The sequence below is a fragment of the Amphibalanus amphitrite genome, unplaced genomic scaffold (genome assembly GCF_019059575.1).
Source record: "Amphibalanus amphitrite isolate SeventyFive unplaced genomic scaffold, NRLGWU_Aamphi_draft 000378F_arrow, whole genome shotgun sequence".
In the NCBI taxonomy this organism is placed as follows: Eukaryota; Metazoa; Arthropoda; class Thecostraca; order Balanomorpha; family Balanidae; genus Amphibalanus; species Amphibalanus amphitrite.
This window is the reverse complement of record NW_024881872.1, coordinates 365,969-390,660: the sequence shown is the minus strand read 5'-3', so window position 1 is coordinate 390,660 and position 24,692 is coordinate 365,969. Positions and strand designations below refer to the sequence as shown.

At 53.1% G+C, this 24,692-nt stretch overlaps 1 protein-coding gene across 3 annotated transcripts in view; it reads left to right on the top strand.

The window, feature by feature from the left end:
• Positions 1-24,692, top strand: part of LOC122389981 (ecdysone receptor-like) — a 59,656-nt gene that overhangs the window by 29,324 nt on the left and 5,640 nt on the right. Inside the window, exons 3-7 of one of the 3 annotated variants that reach the window (XM_043382538.1) lie at positions 1,031-1,323; positions 19,065-19,235; positions 21,578-21,718; positions 23,006-23,154; positions 23,605-23,808. In XM_043382538.1, the coding sequence (XP_043238473.1) occupies positions 1,233-1,323; positions 19,065-19,235; positions 21,578-21,718; positions 23,006-23,154; positions 23,605-23,808 (756 nt within the window). In that variant the 5' untranslated portion in view covers positions 1,031-1,232. Of the gene's footprint in view, positions 1-1,030; positions 1,324-6,335; positions 7,073-19,064; positions 19,236-21,577; positions 21,719-23,005; positions 23,155-23,604; positions 23,809-24,692 lie in introns of those variants that run through there. The other 2 variants (XM_043382536.1, XM_043382537.1) reach the window with 2 other exon arrangements.

Sequence of the window (24,692 nt, the reverse complement as noted above, 5' to 3'; positions counted from 1 at the left end):
CCCGCGGTTAGGATGGGAGGCGGCGTCTGCTGCATATTGGGTGATTTAATTAGGATGACTTTGGGATACATTGACACAGGAGCAGCGGCGGACGGGACCATATAAACAATCTACACGCTTTTCAAGCTGCTGAAAGTCTCACTTGGGGTCTCGTATCTGCGATGAATGATTCTAATTCTGGAAAGTTGTTGGTTGTAAATCGTCTTCCTTTGTGTGTCGGCTTCACTTAAATCTCTCCTTTGTTTTCTTTCTCCGGCAGTCGACGCCTCCGCGATAACTGTACAATCAGTCATCTGGCCAAAGCTACAGCCGCCGTGCATGGCTCTCCAATGCTCAATCGGTTCAATGCGCATTGTTCACCCCTGCCCCACTATGGTCGCCCCGTTCTGCAGCGGCAGAGCAGTGAGCGCTGTTGGGGTCGCCGTCCTCTGCCGGGCTGTCGCGTCCTTCAGTCGCCCCTGACCTTCCCTCGTCATCGATTGTAGCAGGCCCCCGCCCTCCCCGTCCCCCGCCCCGCCCCCGTCGTCCGCCCGCCGACAGCCAGCCGTCCCTGGCGTGATGACCCCATTCGGCTAGGTGGCGCCACCGTTCGGCCCGGCCGACCGCCCTGCCATCTGTGGGCCGGTCGGGGAAGGTGCTGTTTGTCGTGCCCGTCTGAGTCCTGAGTAAACAAGACACAAGTGGATATTAGGCGTTTATGCTGAGATTGCATCGTTTTTGTAGGGCAATTAAAACGAAAATGCACCTTTTAGGGTGGGACGTTGCTCTACGAGACGTCCTTACGAGGCAACTCTCGTGAAGAAACGGAGACATGAACTTGGACTTTTTTGCTCCCAGATCAAATGACCAGTCCTGAGCCTTTTGTTGTTTTTAGTGATGCAGAATAGATAGATGCAGATTGTGTTCAAGATTTACACGTGCTGCTCTGGTCCCTCATCTTTCCTGCAGGTTTTGAATTGTATTCAAATCTGCAACCTCCCCATACAGACACCGAGTTGCACTCTAACCGCCCTATCCCTCGCTCCCTCAGGCTCTGGGTGTGATGCCGGCGCTGGTCCGGTGAGCGACCGCCCACGCTGGCCACCGTCTCAGTGTCGGCGCTGGTGCAGGGCGCGCGGCGCGGCCAGCTGGCGGCCGGCACGCTGTCCCCCCGGGCGGCCGCGGCGGCGCCGCCGCAGCCCGGCTCGCCCGCGCGCGGCGCCTCGCCCGGCTCGGCCAGCTCGCCCGGCAGCATGGGCTCGGCGGCGGCAGCGGCCCTGTTCGCCGTGTCGCCACTATCCACCGGCAGCAGCTATGATCCCTGCTCGCCGCCGGATAGAAATGGTGAGTGGGAGAGTCTTACTGCCGGGTAATAGGAGGGACCTTACCACATTATCATACATTGGTGAATGAGAGAACTCAAAACGCACTGGACCGAATGGTTGAGTTGTGAATCTCATACTCAGAAGTGAACTACATAAAGGATGGGGAAAATCACGTCAGGTTTACGAACAGCAAAGAGCAGTGACTTTTTGGGTGCTACACGGGCTCGTACTCGGCTTTGAATCTCGATTCATCCTCCAGTAGAAGCAAGAAGCGAGTTAAGTTCACTGTAGTCGTTCGACCGTGCGCTCACTGGTGGTGAGGCCCTACACAGCTTTGTGCCATCTCGAGGGAGACGCTTTTAATTCACATCATCCTCGCTGTGACCCGGACGCCCAAAAACCGGCTCCATCAGTCTCAGGACAATCGGCATTCGCGGCATCCGGGCGCAGTACCCGGCCTGTCTCGCCTGTCCATATTTGTCGGCGTCTGAATCGCTGAGCTGGGGTGGCAGAGGCGGACCTTAACCGGTCGTAAGGCGCTTCTCTGTCGCTGAGGCCCGCCACAGCGCGCCGCTTATTGATCAGAGTTCGGAGAGCTACCTCATCGGCCTCTGCAGCTGCTCATGTTTATTGACAACCTGTTCTGAACAGCACGCTTTTGCTGTGCTGCTGGGCCGATGTTTTTTTTTTGCTCATCCTCAATATTGCTTAGCGTGATTGGTTGCGGGAGATCAATGCTTCAGTTTAATCTGCGGCCAAATTATAGGCTTTGCCCGATTTAGATACCTGTCGGACAAAGTTGCAGATTTTCGGCATTTAGTTGTTTCTGTTCTTGTTGTAGGCATTTTGGAAAGAAAATTAAGTATACAAATTGAAGTCGCCTGACTCATTAGTTTGCTGAACTTGCATCAGAAACCATGCATCCAGTAGCATGTGGACTGAGGACGTCCACATCCTTACATAATTTCATCTTCCAAACTCGTTATGTAATGGCCCATCGACAGATCACTGATGATTACCACAGTGAGACGCAGCCTGAAAAGTCATTTGAAAATATTTTCCAACCTTCCCCCGAAATTCGACGCAGGCACCGTTGAGCTCGCGGAAGGGCGGTTATCTCAGCTTTCCTCCCCTCCCCTAGTCTCTTGGCAGGCCGAGATCGGCAGAGCGGGGGGGGGGGGGGCGACAGGCGGCACCTTTTTACCACGCCCACCGACAAAAAGCGCCGACAGTCTGGTCGATGCTGGAGTTGGCGGGCTGTGGAGCGCCGCCTCGTCTCTGGTTTCCGGTGGCGGTGGGGAGACGCGAATTCGCCTGTCCATGTGTGTTTAGGGAGAGGGAGAGGAAGTTATTTCTTACGGACGTGTTTCTCAAGGACTTATAATAAGAGGTTTGATCGGAAGTAATTTGGTGCTGAATAGCTTTATACGGTGTCGGACAAAGCGATAATGGAGTGAAAAGAGTAACCTTGAAACTTTCCCATTCATTTTGCTCGAAACACGTTCGCGTGTTTTTTTTATCTTAGCTTCCCTCGGCGAAACGTGCTCGGGGCTCGCCCGCACACTTTCCTTATGTGACGACAGCTGGTGCTGCCACCTGTGCTGCCATATGGTGGTAATGTGCGCGACAGATACCTGCCAGCATGTGTCTGCGGCATGTGCTTTGTATGGAGGCTGCGAGGCTCACTAGCGACATGCTGACGGTGACTGACATGCTGAATGGAGGTAAAGAAGGGCATTTTGCGGTAAGGGGTGGGGTCAGACTGGGAAACAAACCCTGAAGAGAGCGGGAGCCGGCAAAGGGATGTGACTGCCTCCAAATAGTAAGTTGTAACGCAAACCCAAAGGCAAAATCATGTCAAACTGGACAGATACGTTGGCTGGCTCATTTCAAATTGCTTTAGGGCTAGACCAGCAACTGCTGACAGAAAAAGAGCCGGTAAATTGGTGCAGAGCTTGTCACCTTATCTTGTCCCCTGGTGTTTTGGTATGGATTCTGCTAGAATCATAGCTAGAAAAGAATAGGTAATAGTCTCTAAAGACAGTGAATCGTGAGCTACACTGCCGGTACTATCTGCCCCATGTAGCGTGATCCCGTCGGGCCGGGGTACGGGGACACGGGCGGGACGGCACGCGAGGGTCGCCCGCCCGCCGGCCCGGCTGACTGTCCGGCTGCCTGGTCCGTTTCCGGTCTGTCTGTTCTGTGTTGTCTCACTGTCCCGCCCCGGCCCTTTGTGGCCCACGCCGCGCCAGCGGCAGGTGGGAGTACGAGGGTGAGTGGCTGGAGTTCTATGAACGGCGGGCTTCTGGTCCACTGCTGATGGCACGTGATGGGTGGGTCCGGTCGCAGGGAGAGGTTTGTGATGCATTTGTTACGAGGTGCGGGGATTTGAAGCACCCGGTCATAGTCAACTGCTGGGCTCTGTGCCGACGTCCAACTGCGCAGTTTCAGTCTAGTGGCAATATCTGGGATCGTTGGCCGCGGAAGGAGCCGCAATAAAAAGGGAAATAACGTTGGTGGACCTCTGATGCGCAGCCGCTGTATATCCGGCGTCAAAGTTGATGGGAGCTCAAATGTGAGCTCTTCTGAGCAGAAGTGCACTCTGCTGCAATAAGTCACACATGGGAGCTCAATGTTTCTTGTTAGTACTTTCAGTACATCTGTATGCATTACTAGAGAATGCAATGGGAAAGTCGACATATTCCGTTCTCTTCCCTGCCCAGTGCCCACACATGGTTTGGAGTTTCAGCTGTTCCCTCCCTGTAGGTGCTGCCACCTGCCGGTTGCTGCTTTGCTAGATGGCAGCACCCATGAACGTCGGCTATGAGCCTTATTCGGCTTTGCCTGTGTTCAGTGTTCAGACAGGGCCAAAGGGCTATGTTCTTTGAGGTTCGCGACTCACGATACAGTTCCAAGCCATCTAACCTTTTGGATTCCAGTCGTCTGCCACTTTTTCATTACACTTTCCTTCGATGATGTGAAGTGACTAGCCCAAAGAAGTTGTCATTGAAAGGGAATGTGCGCTTCTCACTTGTTCTTCAGCAAGTCGGTCCCACCTAATCGGTCTCACCATCGCTATCAATTTCATTAGGACTGAAAGTGAGGGTGGATCTGAATAAATTTAGGTAGCTTTAAAGTGAATGGTTGGAAGGCGTAGCAAAATGAAGTGCTTCTGTTCGAAAGGTAGGTCAACAAATCTGTAGGACATCTGGTGTGGTCTATCGCTTCATTGTTAATGCAGAAGCTGATATTTTTTTTGATAAATACACCATGAAGCAACTTCTATAACTATAGACAGCTTCATGCTATATAGTTACAACAACGAAACAACGTTAATTTCTTAGAAGCTCATCGCTCGTCGCCAAAGAAGGCATCGTTTGCTTTTATTCTGTTGAAATTGGCTACAGTTTCCTAAAGTTTGCATGCCAGTCGAAGTTGATAACGGCTTGCTGTGGTTGGTTTGGTATTCACCACCATAAACGCATTGTTTATCATACTATTTTCCTCACACTCTGTGTCTAACCTGACCGCAAAGGAAAACAACACACACCCACGCCGTCTCCGTCGGTGACATGAAACTCGCCGCAGAAATGCCGCACTCTGTCACTTCCTCGTGTCCATGCGTCCATGCTTTTCAGACGGCCTTGGAATGTGCCGTGCCGATAGATCGTTTGAGAACTATGTATCGGCCGCGGTACTGAGCACTGAAAGACCGATAGATACCGGGCATTGTGCAGGCTGGGTTTGGTGGACGTGGGAAGAAAGCCCGGTTCCCAGCTCGGGACTCGATATCAGGTAACGGTGTGGACGGTTCTTTATAGAATGCAGAGACACGGATGTGATTTCGGTGCTACTGGCCCGTTGCGTTTTTCGGATGCCGTATGGTTGCATTGTGATTTGATGTCCTTGTGGCTGACTTGCCGTGATTCAATCATATGATACCTATGTCTTTGCATATTCCTGTGTCGTTTCATGATCAAAACGTTAAGTTTATGGTACGGTAAAGGTAATTTATCACACATATTAACTGTGATCAGAAGTTTGAATTGATTTGGTGAAGATAAATTGCAAATTGATTCACAATCAATTGTTCACAAAAAAATATTTGGTTTTAGACAGACAATATTTAACAACTCTCTGAACACCTGATTAGAGTGCGCTCGGCTGAAATCAAGTGGCGAGGAGGTACCACTATGACTGCAAGCCCAAGCTGTGCTCGTTTCGAACTCGGCGAACTAAAGCCTGTTCTGGCCGATCAAGGTTCTTGTGAGGTGTGGCTAAGGGCAGGCCTTTGACCGACCCTAAAAAGTCGTCAGTCATTGGATATGAGTGTTTTGTGGAGGCTGATTTGCCGATGCCATGACTCTGCTTACCGACGCCGATTCGCACAAGTCTAAAGGGACGCAAATGCACACATCTCGTACCTTGCACAGGGCACACTGGTTCGTTTTTTTTTTTCGTTAGCACCCACCACCGAACAAAATCCTGGTCTTGGGGTTGTGAAATGTCGGTTTTTGCTGTTCACGACGATGTCATTCAGAGGACAATGCATATGCATTCATTTAGTTAAAAAGGTGTTTTTTTTTTTGTGTATCGCATTTTTAATGTCTCATGGTTTCAAATTACGGAAATGAAAAATATACCTGTTTAAGCAAGAGGACGTTTTAGGCAGTTATATTGAATTATGCTGTAGTTCCTATCTGAACTCCGAAATCCAAAATCATCGAAATCATCGATAGTGTTTCACACCTATCAGCACCGACCGAACTGAATCATTTCCGCGTCGCGCCATGGGGCGTTCGTCCGTTTCTGAAGGCGCTTTTCACCAATTCAGTGGTCTTCTCAAGGACTTTCACTTCTTGCTCCTCGCTCCTGCTCCACCTCTACATACCTGCGCCGCCGCCGCCGCCGCCGCGCCGCCGCCGCCGCCGGCCGCCGCCGCGCCGCCCTCGTCTCGGCCGCGCCGCCTCCGCCGCCACGCCGCTCGGTGACGTCATGAGGAGAAGATGGCGGAAGCGGGCGCCGGCCGGCAGTCGGCACCTGACCTGACGACGAGCAGGTGTGTTGAGCGCTCCGCCAGCGGGGGATACCTGTCCAGCGCTGCACAGAAGAGGACAGTTGGTGAGACGCTGTGGTGTGAAGTGCGAACGTGTTGATTGAGCTTGACGGAAGTCGAGCGATACGTTGATTTTGGCAAAGACCTTGCGCGTTTTTGGAAGGTTGTAAAAAGACTGCCGACTCACGCAAGAAGAGGCGGCAGGCTGCGCCGTGCCAGCCCGTAACTGGAGCTTGACTCTGGGAGCTGTGAGGAGGGTTCCACATCCCTAGTCACGGAGCGACTGTGGCGGACGCTTCTGTGGACTGTCGGGAGGTGTGGGGACTGCCGGACTCGGGTCAGACCGAGCTACTGCTGGTGCCCTCGCCGCCTGTGATGATGCTGTCCGACCCGAAGGGCGGCACGTTCCACCGGCTGGAGAGCCTGGTGGTGAGCTCGGCCGACTCGCCCGATGTGCCCGAGGTGTCCTCGTCGCGCCTCTCGCCGCTGTCGGCTCCCTCCCCGTCCACCAACGCCGTGCTGGCGTCGCCCACACAGGCCATGGAGCCGTCCGATTTCGAGGTGGTGGGCCTGGACGGCGCCATGTGGCACGAGCTGGAGCTGGGCATGACGGGCCCGCTGGTCACCCAGCTGCCCGGCCTCGGAGGGCCGCCACACCATATGAGGAAGATTCTCATCACGGCGCCGCCGCAGACCATCGTCCCCACCAAGGGTAGGTCGGCGGGGTCTGATAGGGAGGGGAGGGAGGAGCAGGGCTGAGGGATGAAGGCTGAAGGGCTGTAAGGTAAAAGCCATGGCTACGACTGGCATCAAATAAAGGCGTGCTAGGTAAGATAGATTGTTTTTGCATTAGTAACTGAATTTTTCTTGGTTTGACACTTGTTTTTCGTTCGGCACTGGAGCTGCGATTTATTTTTATCTATCACCCTTCTTTCGAACATCTGAAGCTGTTGGCTACTACCGTCTGATCCGTTGCGTATTTATCGCTCCGCGAATACATTTCGATAAGATTTATGTTCATTTTGATTGTTAAGTATCCTCCAAACACACTAAGCCTTACTGGGCAATGACCACAGACCATGCATGTAAACTCGGCGCTGTCCGAAGTCATTGGACTCCGGTGGTGGCCCCTATCATATACGATCTCGTCAGCGAGGAACCGTCCTTTGGCGGTTGGGGAGGTACGACTGGAGGTCAGCGGCATCCCTTTAGCCAACTGCGGGGTACCGTCCGCGTCAGAGAGGGAGGCTGCGCTTCTGACGCGGTCTCTGGCCGGCCGACCGGACCCGCAGAGCCGCTCCCCTCGTGGGCCCCCGCTCTCCGGGCTGCGCAATTGGCTTCCCGGTCCAAGGAACCGCGAAGATCTCAGCGCGGGGCAGTGACCGGCCATTGCTCGCTCCCCGGATGGGCAAGTGCGCGTTGTGCTGGGTGAATTGTCTTCGTTTAGGGGGTGCATGGATATGCATGCGTTCTGATGCAATGTGTAGCGACTGTTCGGCTCTCCGGTGTGATTTGGTTTATTCCTGGCCTGATTCTGATTCACATAATTCTATATGAAGGACAAGACGCGATAAACCGCTTGCTCCTGAAAGTACGGGCTTTCACATCTTCGTGCCATTGCCCTACTTGAGGCTGAGTTTTTGCTCATGGGCTCGTTGGTCCCGTGCAGGCGTTCTGCTGAACTCTGTAATCCGACGGCGGTGCTCTGGCGCCCAGGCTCCGTCATCCTCTCCTGCAGACATAGTTTTACAATCCTCTTATCGGATCATCGGGCCGATGCTGGCCGGTTTAAGTCGCTTTCAGCCACATCTCTCCGTGGAGGACAATGACCTCTTGACGGCGACAAACCGCGCCTGAAGTCGTGTAGGGGAGAGTGGGGCAAAGCGGCCACCCTAACGCTTCTCACGATGCCAACGCTTGATTTTTAAACTTGGAAAGATTCTTTCTATACCAATGTGATCCCTATTAAGTTGCCTTTTATTTCAACTGCGTTTTATTTCCAAAGGCGTTCACATATGAAAGATATTGACAAAACTTTAAACCTATGCATATTGGCCACTTTGCCCCATACCCTGGGGCAAAGCGGCCACCGGCGTCTTCTCAAGTCCCGATATGAGAAACAAAATAGTTTCCTCGTGTACGACTAGGGTATTTGATGGTGACAAGGTTAAGCGAGGATGGATGTTTACTTTATCATCTTCCACCTGTAGGTAAACAAAGAAAGGATTTTCATGAAAATAAACATTTAATTGCATTATTTGGTAGCTCATGCAACTGAAAAGTGGCCAAGATGAATGCATGACGACACATTTGAATATAAATGATGTTTTTTATCCAGATGGAAGCAACGTATGGCCAATTAGTGGGTGGCCACTTTGCCCCGGCCACTTTGCCCCGCGCATACCGTCCGAGACAAAAATATTCCAGCTTAGCTATTCGTGGGGTAAAAAACATTAAAATTGGTAGAATACACGTACGATAACCATGCAATGCATGGACAAGACCGCTTATAAAAATTCCAAACGGTTATGGAATAACATAACATTTAAAAATTGTAAACATAGTTGGTAACCTGGCAAGAAATGCTTTTCGGTGTTTCACAGAACAATGGTGATGGGCCTGAAACCCCGGTCTGGCTCATTCGAACGACCGTGAAGAGAAGTATAATTGGAAACCATAAATTGGAACTAACGCCAGCTATGAAGGGCTAAAACGATGGGTGGCCGCTTTGCCCCGGGTGGCCGCTTTGCCCCACTCTCCCCTAGTTTAGCTCCGAGAACTGCGCTGCGGGCCAACGAAAAAAGGAGGAAAGGGAAAATCACACGAGCTGTTATGTAACATTCACCTGTCAAACTATTGACCGCCAAACTAAACTACCATAGCACGACAAAAGCGCTCTTGCTACAAGTTTTTGCGTGGCCACGGATACAAGTTTTAGGGCTTCAGCTACCTTTCATGACATTGGCATCTCGGAAGTTTCCTGGAAGTTGGATTACTCCGAGAGCGGCAAAACACTCGAATATAACGGCACCTGTCAAAGTTTCAACAATGTTTCAACGCCATTGTCTTTCGAAGGGTGGGCTAGCTGACGCTGAGCGGAAAGCCCTCCCCACTCCCGGAATTCTTCGCAAATCCTCAGTGCCTCGCTCAGTGCGGTCTACCGCGCCTTCAACTGAGCGGCTACCATCCGCACAGCAGCGCACGCGTGTCGCAGCGTCGCGGCACAATGCGTCATCAGCCCGACTCCGTCTCAGTCAGTGCGTCCCACTATCGTTCAGCCGAACAGCGCCTGACTCATGGCCGAAAGTCGCCGCTCCGGTTCGCTTCTGACAGCTCCAGGACGTTCCTTACAGCTCCTGGCTCGGTGCTAGTCCGCGGCAGGTCCGGGGCGGGTGCGTGGCAGGCTGGAGGGAGGTTTTGAGCCGGTTCGGAGATGCTGTAGGACCGGTCCGTGTGCCCGCCGGGCTCGGTGCTCTCCTGGCTGCTCACATACCTCCCCTGGCGCCCACGCTGATCGCGGATTGGTCTCGGCTAGGGAGGGGACGAGCTCCGGGAACGATGCAGCAGCAGCGACCGCTCTCTGGGTCAGCGGGATCCTGCGGTTGCCGCAGGGCTACCTCCTTCCAGGAGGTGACACGAGAGGAAATGTTTATGCTGCAGTGACCCGTCTGCGGTTGGCGTTGTCTGAAAAGGGTCTGCCACCTGTCAGGCCGGCGCTATGCGTTCCATGTCGCAAGTCCGTGACTCGAGTCCGGCGTAAGGTTCGCATATTCCTCGACAGGAACTTCGTGACGGGCATGTCACAGACCGTGACACCCCTGTGATTGGTCTGTGACGTGTCCATGACGTGACGGCGACCGCCGTAGCGTGACGGCTCCTGGGGATCCCTTGCACGCGCCGTCTGTCGCCCACCGGATGCTCCAGTGTACCGCTCCGGTGCTCCTGCCGGCTGACTGGGCGGTGGACGATGGTGTCGTCCCTCGCTGGCTGCGTGCTGTAAATAGACACCTGCCCGCTCCCCTCGACCCAGTGGCGGTCCGTTATAATGGCCGACGTTCTCTCGTCCTTCGTCATTCAGGGAAACATCTGCCGAAGGCGTGCCTCGCGCGACCTGCACCTGCCCGGCCCCGCGACCCCGGCAGGATGAACGAACCATTATCGCTCGAGCCATTCATTACTTCCGCATAGTTTGAGCTTACCCGGGCGATGGAAGATGCAAACAACTTTCATTTATTAAAGGTCCCGATCGTATGTGAAGGTTGTTGTGTGCTCCTTTATTCATTCCACATTAGATGAATGTGGATATTTGGTGCGCATTGTGCTCCATTAGGCATACATTTTACAAAACGGAAATTTCCGGTCAGAGCAAGTCTCGTTTAAATCTTCTTGAACCCAAAACTGGATCAGACAAAAGAAGAAAATCTGACGCAACCTGTTTGTTGAGGCCGTTCTCTTGAACTGGATCCCTACGCAATCCAGGGGACTTGGTTTCACCTGCTGTGGCGGGCTCTGAGTTTCCCCTGCAGTGCTTGGTGGTCGGCGACAAGCGGGCGGTGTTGTCCGCCCCCTGCTGGCACCCCGCTCCGCGACTCGCCGGTTGTTTACCCGTTCGCCCACCCGCCCTCCGCCCGGACGGGGTGCTGCCGGGCCTCAGAGGTCGTCGCACGATCTCAGAGTCAATGGACTGGGTACGCGGCACCGCGTCCATCACTGGTGACGTTGGAGCTGACATAGGCTTGGTGTAGGAGGGAGGCAATGCCAGGGTCGTGCTGAGTGAGATCATTGCGCTAGGCGGGATTGTGAGTCACAAAGTTCGTCGCTCGAAAGAGCCACTGTTTTGTGGTGACCTCGAGACAAGGCGAGCCATCAGCGAGCGGCGGCGCCTCTCGGCTCGTTCCGGGATGCCTGAGAAGGCCCCTGACGCCAAGGTCGGCCCTGCCTGCCGGCGCCGCCCCACGCAGGCGCGCCGCAGCCACGTGCGGCCGGCGGCGGCGGCGCCCCGACGCGCGGCCGTTGCTCCGCGGCCCCCGCCGCCGCGCACGACTCGACGTCAGCGTGACTGGCGTGATGCAGCGTCACGCGGCAGAGGGCGGAGCGCGGCCCTCCGGGGCCGAGCGGCTCATGGCGCAGCACTCCGCAACGGTCAGCGTGGTGATGTCAAGACTGGGCGATGTCCGGGACTTGCGGAGGAACGAACGGACGTTTGTTCAAAAGCTACCACATAAGCTGAAGTCATTTTTCTGTGATATTTAAAACCGTCGCTATGTTGAATGGTCTGTTGGGGATGGCGCTCTTTTTATCAGAAGGAAAAATTGCGATGATAACGGCTGCTTGCTTCAAGAGTTCGGGTTTGCTCTGTACTCGTAGGTGCGCTTGGAAACGGTTCTTGACAGTAACTGCTGCTACTGAGCTGAAAGATTCATGTTTCACATGCTCTCTAAATCTCGTTTTCTGGAGTAAAAACCCGCCCGATTCCATCTTTCCTTTTCCTGGACGGGAGCAGCTGATCCCAGCCTGACCTGCTTGCGTCCTCTGTTTGGTGCTCCTCTCTCTGTCCCTCCCCTCCTCCTTTCCTCTCTCTCCACCGCGGACCGTTAGCCACTCTCGCGCTGCGCTCCCCTCCGTGCCCGGCCCTTACCGCTGACCGATGTTTCCCGTGATTCAGTTACGGAGCCGCTAGGGCATCTGATGAGCGGCACGGTATCGGGCAGCACCATATACGACTGGTCACGTGTCTGCTCTGTGCGAGAAGCAGTGACGTCACATGACTAGGCGGCCTGTAGTGTGTAGGGTACACGTGACTTCTGCGCCCAGGAGCTATGAGTGTAAGTCCCTTGACTGCGTTTTTGACAGGCGCCTTGTGATCGAATTGTCTGATTTCTCGGCTGTCATTTAGTGCAACGCACATCGGCTAACTGTTGAATTAGGCTTCCACATGCAGATTTGCATTCCAGACACAGCAGTCTCGCATACCGCGCTGTCTTGAAGTCGGTTTTTACCTGCTAACCCAACGCGACGACCCAGCGTCCCGTCACCGTGTGTCGTCTGAATCTGCATTGCATTGGGTCGCTGCTTTATCCGGCCGGGCTGCAGCATCATGCTGTCGATGGCAGTGGGTGCGGACGTCCACCCAGAATGCCTACCAACCGGCCGGCCCTCAGCACCTGTCACGACCTTGGCAGCGACGTCTCCGACGGAGGTGACTGACCGCACTGAGGCAACCCGGTGCCCCAGGGAGGACTTAGAGAAATGAGCCAGCTCAGGGAGTACCCGGTGGTCTCCGAAACAGCGCACTTAGCAGAGTCTGGTCTTAGCTGAGTCTGGTTACAGCCTGAGGCTGGGCGGCTCGAAGAGTTTGCTGATCGGCGTGAACTGAGGGTACGCCGTTATTCCGCTGATTCTTTGGTCGGTGGGTTGGCCGCCGGGAAGGAAGGGCATCGATGCCTGTCTCCAAAACACCGCACCGCACCGCACCAGTCCCGACTGCATAACAAACAGCGTTACGGGCAAAACACCGCCCCGACCCCGGCCCCAACACACTCGGACGGACGCGCCGCGGTGTGTGAGCCACGGGGACGGGGCGGAGCCCGCAGCGAGGATGATGAACGGGTGGGGAAGGGCTGGACCGGGAAATCCTTTGTGTCAATCTGTTTTGTTTTGAAGGAGAGGAAGAGCATTGAACTTGAGGGTAAACATGGCTAAAATGTCTAGCGTAAACATTTTTTTTTTAGGAAGTTAGTTTTTTCTGAGGATAGCAGTACGCACACAGTAAAGGATTGCATTCGATTTTAGTCTCTGCCTTCATTAGAGGTGACGATTCTCAGTCGATCTTATTACGTCATCCATTGCGATTTCCGACCTGGATAGCTCACAGGTGGCAGCGTCCTGCGGTGACCACTGCGGGCCTGGGTTTCCCATTTATCCGGCACCGACAAAGTGAGAAAGTATTATCACAATGTCTTGCAATAAGTGACACATTTCTGCTGTCTTCGAGAATACAAGTGTGACGCTAGCTCGGCTAGATGGTGCCGGGAATGGTCCGTTCACCTGTCTGGTGGTACCGACTTGCTGTGTATCGCAGTCACCATGGAAACTGGTGTTAGTGTAGTGTGATAAAGTGCAGTCTCCGCCGGGCTGTGCTAGCGCATTTAACGCGTTGCAGTCTCCGGGACGAATTAGATTTTAGCCTTTGTCCGCCGCTGGATGGGGGTTTTTCGGTCGACTGCCAACGCGTTTCTGCAAGGTGTATAAAGTCCATTCTTTCTGTGGAAGGTGACTTTGAACTGAGTCGTATCCAAACCGGATGTAAGTTTTCGGAGAGCTGTGGACCGTTACAAGTTTTATGACGACTGTCATGGCTTCTGCTGATGCTCAAAGCAGCGACGATGACGTACTTGAATTTTCTGCAGGAATAGGCGGATAACCTAAAAGGTCATAACACTTCTCTGCACTGAACCTGCTTGTGCTCACCGAAGCCGGAATGATTTCCATATTCGTGTCTGCCTCGGGACGCCGGCTCTGCGGCAGACTGAAATGGCAGCCATACTTGCGTCGTGCATGACACGCTGAACGTCGTGACTCATCTGGGCTCACAAAGAAACAACTTATCGTTTCCATGGGAAACGCGATACGTATTTCAATCATTCATTTCGCCTATGAGAAATGTCCCGACTGACGAGTGTGCATTTCTTGTTGAATGCTCATTTAGATGCTCAACTAATTGGTTCTTTAGAGTTCGTTGGCTCTCGAATCAGATGTTATCCATCAAAGCATCTAACGGCCTAACTGAGAGATCCGGATGGTAACGGGTTCAGAGGAAACTGCTACTGAACTTTTGGCAGCCGCACCCTCGGCTCTCAGCCCTCCGCGCAGAGAGCTGCCTCTCGGCTGTTCTCTGGACGGCCGGCGATCCGCCTGGTGATACTGAACGTGCCGGCCCGGCGCGGCCGGTGCCCCGGGCGGCGTCTGCCCGCCCGGCCGACCGGCGAAGGCCATCCGGTGCCGGTCGCCGCGGCCCCGGGCGCGCCCCGCGGCGGTGATGTGGTGTTTGACTTGCGCAGGCCGACTCCGCGCCGGCCCAGCCCAGCGCGGCGGCGGTCGCGGCGGTCGCAGGGTGCTGCGGTCGTTCGTTAACTCGGGGTCTCCCAGCGATGAGCCATGCATGACCGAGTGTGTCACGACGAGCGACGCTGGATTAGTCGCGGTGGCTGCAAGGTCGATCGGTGCGCGGCGTGATACTCGACGCCCTTCCCACTCCTGATCCTCACTCTACCACTCCTCACTCTTCGTTGTTCTTAGTGCCTCACTCAGTCTTCGCCTCGCCCGCTGCCCGCCTGAGCTTGGCGGATGAAATTGAAAATGGGAGTGACCGCTAGGGTCAAGTGCAGTCAATACACTGCCTGTACCGACTTGCATTGAATGACGTCACACCTGGCTTTTGTAGCTGCACGGACGGCTCCGACAAGGGATCACGGCTGCAGTGGGTGCATTTGGACGCGCTGAGTGAATGTTTGATGCATTCTGTCAGCGTGCTCGCTCTCATCGGCTGTTGACCGTTTCGGATCCGCTACGGTAGTCTCATGCATTGTTGATGGAAAACAATGACATTTGGAGGGACCACCAGCGGCGTCGGCCAAACAGCCTGGCGGAGCGCCATATCGTTATGTCGCGTTCATGCACCTCCCTTATCTCCCCCTCTGCAACGCTTCGCGTCCCACCATTCGTCTGGGTACGAGTATCTCGTCTCCCCTGAGTCGGTTCGAGAGGGGTGCGCCGGCGCGGCGTGGACACCGCCCGGACCGGCGCGGTGTGCTGGCTGGTCATTTGGTGCACGCTCCAGCCCCGGGCGGGGGCCTGCACTGCTGCTCTGCAGATAGGTCGGCTCTCTCGTGCTGCGTGTTAGTTAACCGAGGCCCGACGGCGGCCACGCGGGGAGCCGGGGGAGGGACCGCGGGGTATATACGCCGTATAATGAGATGACCGTACGCCTGCACGGCAGCGCCTCCGTCTCCCCGCCTCGCCTCCGTCTCCCCGCCTCCCCTGCCGCCTCCACCCCGCCTCCGCCCCGCCTCGGCCTCCCCCAGCAGGCGGCACCGTCACGGTTGGGTGCCCCTCTCCCCATCACCCGTCGCCCGTCAGACCAGGAGATAGGTGCGGACAGGGAGGCTGTGCTGCCTTTGACCGGACAAGGTCAGCAGGCGGTTACGGGCTGCTTCATTTGGGCACGATATGCTAATGCAATTGGTTGCTGCATTCTCATCAGGCCAGATTCATGGTGTGGCTCGTTTTATTATGTTTATTTGTTTATATTTTGGCGTGTTTATTATCGCGCTTGAGCGTTATTGCAATTCATATCTGTGCTGTGGTTCTACTTAAAAGGCTTGTGGTGGATGTTGCCCCAGTTTAGTGTAATTATCCTATACCTAGATCCGTCTCAGCTCTACTTCTTAGTACAACTTGCAAACTCTAAATTCTCGTAAAACCTTAGAGCCTGAATGAGGCCCACCAGCTCACCACACTTCCCTGTCCTACCACCCTATATCTACTATCTTGCACATACCGTCACACTGGACATTCCGCCGTGTGTGGCCCAATTCTCCTGTGAGCTGCCCGGCGAACCGGAAAGTTTGGCCGAACCGGGAGCGCTGCTTCCAGCTCGTGAAGCCTTTCCGCGAACTGACGCGTCAGCCTACGTCGTGCCGTTCGTCGTTAATGTGTCGGTGTCGTATTGCAGTGTATTTTTGCATGATTGGTTGCTGATGTCATCCACTGTTTACTTCCCTTCCAAAGCAAGCGGGAAATGCAGGCCAATGCTCGACATCTTTGGCATTTCATGCCTTTGGTAGATTTCCCGTTGCTTTCTGCAGGTAAATGCTGCCTACGAGCAAAATCCGGGCAACTTCCATTTATATGTCAATAAATCTTCAGCTAGCAAAATCATGAAGTATCGGTGAAAAAAAATGGAACCAGGAAATCGTGATCAACTAGGAAGTTTGACTTGATAACACTTCATGTCAACTATTGAATCATCGTCTTTTAATATGTATTCCGTCTGATCGTGTCATATTTGATTAGACTGTCGGTCGGAACCATGGGGAACAGGACAAAGTCGAGACTGGGGCGAGGTGGGCGGGGGCCAGCGAGGCGGGGGCTGGGGGGCTGACAGGGGAGGAGCGCGATGACACCGACCCTGTTGTGTCAACAGGGGTGTCACGGTGTGTCAGCACGGTGTCATGGCCCGCTGCTGTCGGAGGGATCTCGGCCGGAGACAAAGGAACAATGTCATCCATCCGGTGTGACCCGCGCTTGGAGGCTTGGGGTGGTTGAAACTGTTTTAAAAACATTTCTTACAGTGTCAGAAGGAACCGGACACCTTATCTAGACCCCATAATAGAGACTCTGGAATCTTTTGGGCTTAAAGGGCTGTGAAAACCCTCGTCCTGTATGGTATTTTACATAACGGGTTGGGCGAGGACCGTTGAGTTTGTTCCAACAGGATAGCATGCACTGAAATGCCGATTGCGATAGCCGGCTTTGTTGCTTGATTGCCGACAGTTTTCGCCTTATGGGCGTGTACGATGGTTTCCTTTTGTTGGTAACGGGATCACATTTAGTGATGGGCTTGAAGGGAACATTCCGACCGACATTAATGGTAGGGTAGGGGGCACTATCGAGACGTTGATCGATTGCGTGCTGTGGGCTGGATTCAGATGACCATATGCAAGACGTATGTTTCCGCCGAACAATGGTGTGAAGAGGTGTGGAGTCGCCGCTACTGATTCTTGTCACAGTGAAGACAACCAATTTCAAGTTTTACCGTAGTTTTAAACTTCCGTTATTTATTTCCGTTTCTGTGGAGTTTTATAATTTTGAAACGATGATTGATTGCTGAGCTCCAAGTGGAGCTCCTGATATGCCGCGTCATCCATCTCGGTGAGAGGGCGGGCGGCACGGCCTCCCTCGGAGCCCCACAACGGTACTGCAGTTCATGGCCGACTGTGGAACAAAGCCTCCCGGCCGAACCACAGCCGGTCCTACCACATCTCAGTGGCGGGCAGAGACCGGGCACGTCAGCTCAGCTTCTGAAAACACACCCGCTTTCTACCGATTCTCGAATCGGTCCTTTGTGACCAGTTTGCAGAAGTCGCCACGTGACTTATCCTGTCGTGGTGTCTTCGAGCGGGGAATGATGTCATGGGATGACCCCCGGGTGACCACTGACCACTGTCGCTGCCTGACAGGGTGAATTCCTGCGGGATCTGTGACGAGCTAAGTCGCCCTCTCAGCGTTTAGAAAGTGGCCCGGGATCTGGTGGATTTGTCGTTCTTTGCAAAACCTGGGATAGAGAGGACAGTGAGCCCTAAGCTGGTCTTATCGGATCCGTGCACCGTCGGCATTATTTCTTTCTTTTTATGACGAGGCATCGATACATCACACCTATCGATACACGTCACTGCTGGAACCAGGAAGAGAATTACGATCGGTGGCTCCCAAAGATCGGCGTTTGAAGGACGCTTCTGGTTTTATCTGATGTTTGGAGGCTGGCAGCGGTCGTTGGCGGCGGTGGGGACTCGGAGCAGAGACCTGAGGCCAGGCTGTAAATGGCAATCACCTCATGAACGGCCGGGGGCGAGGCTGTGCCCTTCTGTTCCGGGGCCGTCCCAGCGCCACTTCATACCCAGACGACGGTTAGGCCGGCCGTGGCAATCATCACCGGCCGCCCAGCCGCGACGACCACAGACGTGAGAACACTCACCTTGGAGCGTTCTTTGAACTTGACTTCCCATGCAGGCGGGTGCTTTCCGGTCCGGTTCGGTGCAGGATTCCCAGAGGTGTTTGGCGCGGCGGTCGAACTGGCCCGAAATAGTCCTCTGCTGCGGCTGTGGTGGTTTTAGCCGTGGTCGAGGCTGATGACACTGCAGTGAAAACGGCTGGAACTCTCGCTGCAGGGAGTGGGGATTTCGTGCAAACGTCTGTGTTGACTGACGTGATGTCTGGATCGTGTGACGCGGATCGCGTGTTATAACGTGATGCTGTCGAGTGTCGAATGTTGGGTGTAGGCTCAAGGAAGTGCCGCTGGTCCATTTTTGCATTTGGGGAGCTACTGCCTGCCATTGCTGTTCAGTGTTTGTGTATACAATAATATGATGTGATTGATATGATCCATCAAGGGCTTGTGTGATTGGGCTACTTGTAAGTGATTTTGCAGAAGTGTTGCAAGAGAAGAGGCCAATCACATGTCGATGCAATGGAACACAATGCTATCCTGTGCTGTTGATCATTGATCAATGCAATGGTTCTGATTATTTATATCACGTACGTTAACTTTTGTGTTTACATTGAGGGCCAGGGGCCAAAAGGTAAAAAGATGTGTTTCCCAAACGAATGGCCGGTGAATTACCTGCGCGCAAGGCCATCCTGCGCGATTGAAAATCAATTTCGAACCACTCCCAAAATTTTAAGGATGCGAGGTATCGAAGGGCACGTGAAAACCTTTTTCAGGTTGCCACGTTTTCCACGTGTTGCCCTACTTTTTCCCAATCAAATTCCAAACAAGTGGACGCATAGGGCACCTTGTTGAATCAATCAAGGAATGATAGGCGTCATATGCGCTCAGCTATAGGCCATTGCAATAATTGTTCAGCGATCACCTTTTTAGTGCTGAATAATGCAGTTTGTGAGTGAGTCGATTTTGCTGCTTGCAGGCCACGATGACATGTCGCCGCCAAATAGCAATGGACCCTTCAACAACAACAATGTTGAAGAAAAGAAGAAGAAAGGTCCGTTGCCCCGGCTCAGTGAGGAGCTGTGTCTAGTCTGTGGAGACAGGGCCTCGGGCTACCATTACAACGCTCTCACGTGTGAAGGTTGCAAAGGTGAGTTCATTGACCTCTCATGGGATTACCCAGAATGCTTTCCTGCCCTCGCGGTCAATGGAGAGTGACAGTGTGTTTGTGGACGACCTTAATCGTCTTTTCCGCGCTGTTGCCGCGCATTAGCCTAATGGAGATGACAGCCCGTTGAATACGATCTCCATGCATTTTCCCCTTAGTGCTCCTCGAAATGAAATCGGTCAACCCTTTTCAGTTGTCTTTTCTTAGTAACATTTTTGGTGAAGTTTTTGATATTCGTGTGTAAGTGCGTTCGTTTAGCGCTTCATTGGTGCTCACTGCTCACGCATGGACGATAAACTCACTCAAATTCACTGTCAAATGGTCCCCGTCACTTTTGACCTTGAAATTTCATGCTGGTATCGTTTCAGCTGGCAGTGGCGGATCCAGGGGAGGGCAAAATGGGCATTTGCCCTCCCCAAAGCCAAATCGTGTGGGCAAGACTATCTTTTTGCCCCTCCCAAAACATGTAGCGATGAGCAAATCTTATACGGCGTCGATGCCTATATGGACGAAAAGCAGGGCTTCTTTCCGTGAGGGCCATTCCGAAGGAAGGAGCTGACCACTGGCTGCTGATATTTTGGGTCGATATGCTGATATTAGATTGAACCCCTGAACTGAATGCATGCATAAGCATATGCAGTGTGGCCAATGGCCATGGTGTGGGGTAACACGGGGCAAGATGCCCAATCGGGTAAGACGCCCACCACCATATATTCGAAATTACCTAAGCAATCCACAGTTTTGTCATTTGTTGGGAGCCTCATTGCTGTGGAGCGTTCCGCGTAAAAAAAAAAAACGGCGACGTGCCTAGCCGCCATTTTATACCTATTTTTTGCATATGTTCTGAAAATGTCAGACCAAGTTCTCTCAAGGTCACGAAGTCACTAAGCTGTAGGTGCTACGTCAAGTGACATAACCTAAAACAGTTCCAATGCTTGCCATAGCTAAACCGAGTGACGGATCGCTTTGAAACTTTCAGCAGTTAATAAGGGTAACAGTACCTATGTACAAAATGTTAGTCACATGATTTTTATATCGATGACCTAGGGCTAGGTCATTTTTGCGACCTCTCCACTATAAGTCAATAAGAGAAAATTGAAAGGCACCTTTTTGGGGCAAACCTCCTGTCCGGTAGCTCAGTTGGTAAAGCAGTGGACTCCCGGTATAAGTGAGAGCCCGGGTTTGAGTCGCTCCGGCGCTCGATATTTGAGACTCCTGACGGGGATGGTCTGAGGTTGGTGGGAGCAGCCGCAGCCATTCAAAGTCAGGAGTGGGACAGGCCGTGTCCGTTTTTGAAGGGCACGTAAAACATTGGCATCGTTAAACGTTAAACTAAATTCTCCTGTCACCCGGAATTACGCTATCGGACGGTAGGGGTGGGGCTCTACGCAACAAGCTCTGCTTAGCGTAGGTCCAGCTCCCGTCAATCCGCCCTTTCAAACATTCGTGCTAAATTTATAAGAAACGTCACTCTTAACAATACCGAGTTACAACCTAAACAGCACACAGTGAACCGGAAAATAGCACCCGTGACCCCTCCTCATGTCCCTGAGATCATCTCAGGTCACGAAAGATATGCAAAAGTTTGCAGCAATTCGCTAATGCCGAATTTACACGATGCCGGTAAAAGTAAGATCGCACAAGGTTTGATTCAAAAGTTATCGCAGAAAATCCGTTCCCGTAAAAATAGTGTATATTATGGCAGTTTCCCCCGGAGGCTAAACCGTTGATCTTAGGTCGAATCTGAGCGAATTATCCAGAAATAGCAGTAACAGTGCTATCAAATTAGCTTTTCTGGGGCGCTCTGGCTCTATTCGTTTCCGAGTTATGCGCCAGTTCTTCAAAAATTGTCGAAACTGGGCCTAAATATTATCGGGATTTGGCCTTTGATGGGCTCTATGGTGATCTGAAATCTGACCTGACCTTAAAAGTGACTGGGGTAATTTGGTCATTATGTTTGACACTCTTTCAAACGCCGCCTACCGCGTGTTGCTACGTGGCCCAGGAGCCGAGTTAGAAGGGATATGGGCGTTCAAACATCCCCCAGGGGCGTGAAAATCCAGGAGCCCCAGCGCGGCTGGGCACAGATTAACATAAGACATTTTACACCATCTTACGGTAAGATGGTGTAACTGGCGTTGTGAAGTAACTTGGTCACTCGTGCGGTGGTGGGTCGGGGTCGCCGATGGTCGGCTAAACTTTTGCCCTCCCCAAACGGATCGGCTGGATCCGCCCCTGTCAGCTGGTCGCCAATAGGCAATATGTATTCTTTGTCATCCTGTTATACCCAGAAGTATTGAGGGCTGACGCTGATTTTCTTTCAGGTTTCTTCCGGCGAAGCATGACGAAGAACATTGTATACGTGTGTAAATATGGCCAGAACTGCGAGATCGATATGTATATGCGGAGAAAATGTCAAGAATGTCGCCTGAAGAAGTGTCTCGCCGTCGGGATGCGGCCAGAATGTAAGTTAACTATTTTTTTTTCACCTGTTGACCGTAATTTGTTCTCACTTTTCACCCGCCGGCTGGTGTGCAGCTTTTGACCGATATATCGGTGGAATTTTCCATCCCTTCCCTGCATCCCGACCGATCATTTGGACATCACCGGGCGATGCCGCTCACAGATCCCACATACCTCGCCACGCCCCAAGGACCGTCCCCACCTGTCCGGACCGACCCCCGGGGACCGATCACCGGACCACCTGATCCGGTCTCCGGTCCGGTGCGCTCCGGTGGTCTCTCTGAGCGGCGACCCTGGCCGCGGCGGCTGTCTCCGTCTCCGGGCCGCCGGCCGCCCGCCCAACTGGACTTGCCCAAGGTCAAGGGCGAGGGGTGAACGACCGCCCCGCGCCGCGCCGCCGCCGGCGGGCCGTTTCCGTGTAATGGCCACTGCGCGCCAGCCGGCCGGCCCGGTCCGTCCACACGGCGTCCACATTGCCGCCCCGTCTGTCCACATTGTGACGTCGGCTCTGACGCTTATCCAAACGGCGTGACTGGGGAGGAGGGAGGGGCCGGGTGTTTCAGGCGTCAGGTGGGGAAGGTGGATTAATTGCGGCCAGATTACGGGCATGTTGCATCGCGACCGGCTGGTATGTGGAATGGCCGTATCGAAATGCTTTTACGGCTAGCGACGCGAGCGCAGGTGCCGCTATTATAATTTTGCTGCGGACCCCTTGATCGCCTGTAATTGGAGCCGTGGGCGATCCGTAATTTCTGCTCTATATTGGGCCAAATTTGTCATGCGTCTGTAACCGTGACCTTGTCAGACGTTTATAACGGTTCGGTCTGAGGCGCGTTTCTATGATTCATTCGGTCCTCCTCCGCAACAATAATTCACAAATGTACCGCCTAGTCGACCGCCCGCAGACTCGTCCAGTCATTTGATGCTGTTACGTGTTCCATGACGGGCAGCAACCCGCCGTGATTGTTCTGGGGCTGTGGGCGTCTGTCGCTTGACGTGGGCACCATTTAAGAAAACGTCCAAATCACTCATAATTACAATGCTTTAGAATCCATCTAGGAAATGAACTTCTTGCTACCACAGTGTATTCAGCTCTTCTATTTGTTTATCATAATTATTATTTTAAAAACATCGAAACATATTTTCCAGACCATAAAATATGGATGGATGCTCAAAGTGCAACCATAGCCACATGCTGACATTGTATAAATGAGTATAATTGAGTTTGTCCATGCATTATCTAGCCGCCTCTGGTGACCCCTGACCTGACCTCTGGCCGTCTCCCCCAGGTGTGGTTCCCGAGTTCACGTGCAAGGCCAAGCGTCAGGAGAAGGAGAAGCAGCGCGGTCGGGCGCGCTCTGGCTCCGTGCCCTCCGAGCCGTCCACTCCCACTCCGTCCGACGCCGGGGACAAGCGGGGCATCCTGTCGCCGGCCACGGTCAGTATACAGCGGGGAAGGAGCGACGAATCTATATGTCAACGGGAAAACATTATACCTTTTATTTTATTGTGTTCCCTCAAGAGGATGTGTATTGTGCCATCTTTCAACTTTTAGGTGCTCAAAGATCTCCAATGAAAGTTGACTGAGCCTCACACTTCAGCCCTGTCCCTGCCGCCAGGTCTTCTAGTGTGAGGTGGTCATGGCTCGCATACCTCCCTGCCTTCAAGTCTCCCATGGGCTGGCCGTGACTCACATGACACTCCTGTCCTCAAGTCTTTCAGGATGAGGTGGCCGTATCCCACCTATCACCTCCCCCCCCCTGGTCCTCAGGTCCCTCAGGATGAGTTAACCGTATATGAAATCTCACCTCTCCCCCTCCCCTATTCTCAGCTCTCAGGATGAGGTGGCCGTATGACGTATCTCACCTATCACCCTGCCTGCCCTCAGATCTCTCAGGACGAGGTGGCCGTGGCCCAGGGTGCCGGTGAGCCGGGCGGCGGCGGCGGCGGCGGCCCCGGCTCCGGCCCTCTCTGTATGCCGGTGCCCGGTCGGAAGACGCTGACCGCTGAGCAAGACGAGCTCATCAACCGACTGGTGCGCTACCAGGAGGAGTACGAGTCGCCAACCAAGGAGGACATGCGCCGATCGGCGGTGAGTGATCGGCGGTGATCGGCGGTGTACCTACAGGTCACCGGGGAGCAAAGGAAAGGGGGTTCACAAGGGAGCAAAAGTAGGGAGGGGAGTGCCTAAAGTTTTCTTGTCTGAGTTTGTCAGTAAAGCGATACTGATTAAGGAGTGCTTAGTAGGTTATTAAAAGAAGGCCAGGAGAGTCTATGTAGGAAGTCAGTTGTTCTCGGATGTAATTCGTTTGTTGATCACATTGTGAGCTCTTTTTAAATTAGTTTTTTCCTGCATGATTTTTTTTTGTCGGCTGGCTGAACATTGAATAACACTGTGTGATTAAACATTTTTATTCTGTTGTGAACAATGTGTTTATTTTGTTTTACCCATCAATACACAAGCACACACAGCTCCAACGGTTAATGACTCAGGACAAGCATGCATGTTTAACGCTTGCAATAACGCTTTGTCTAACATAGCCGCTGTCGGTCGTCATTAAATCCGCTAAGGTTAAAGGAAACAGTTCACTTTCCTGAAATTAGTATTTTGCTATGGATTTATGATTTGTTATGCTCAAAATGATCAGAAAATAAAATAAAACCTTTTTGTAAAAACAATTATTTTCTATATTTTAATATAGGACGAACTATATTCTATGTAAAATAATGTTTGACGCGGAAGCTTATTACGCGTTGACCAATCATATTGCGTAGTTCAAACCTACGCATGCTGCATTGGCTGTAAGCAGCATGCTGATTGGCTGACGATGACGTGGCTGCATTCCTGTGCAAGGCACACATTCCTCTGCAAGGCACTCTTTTCGGAACGAGAAATGGAATATCTTCGTCTAGGGTGATCGTTGAGCCGTAAAAGCTCCTGATTTGTGCTAGTCTCAGCTCAAGCTACGAAACTGC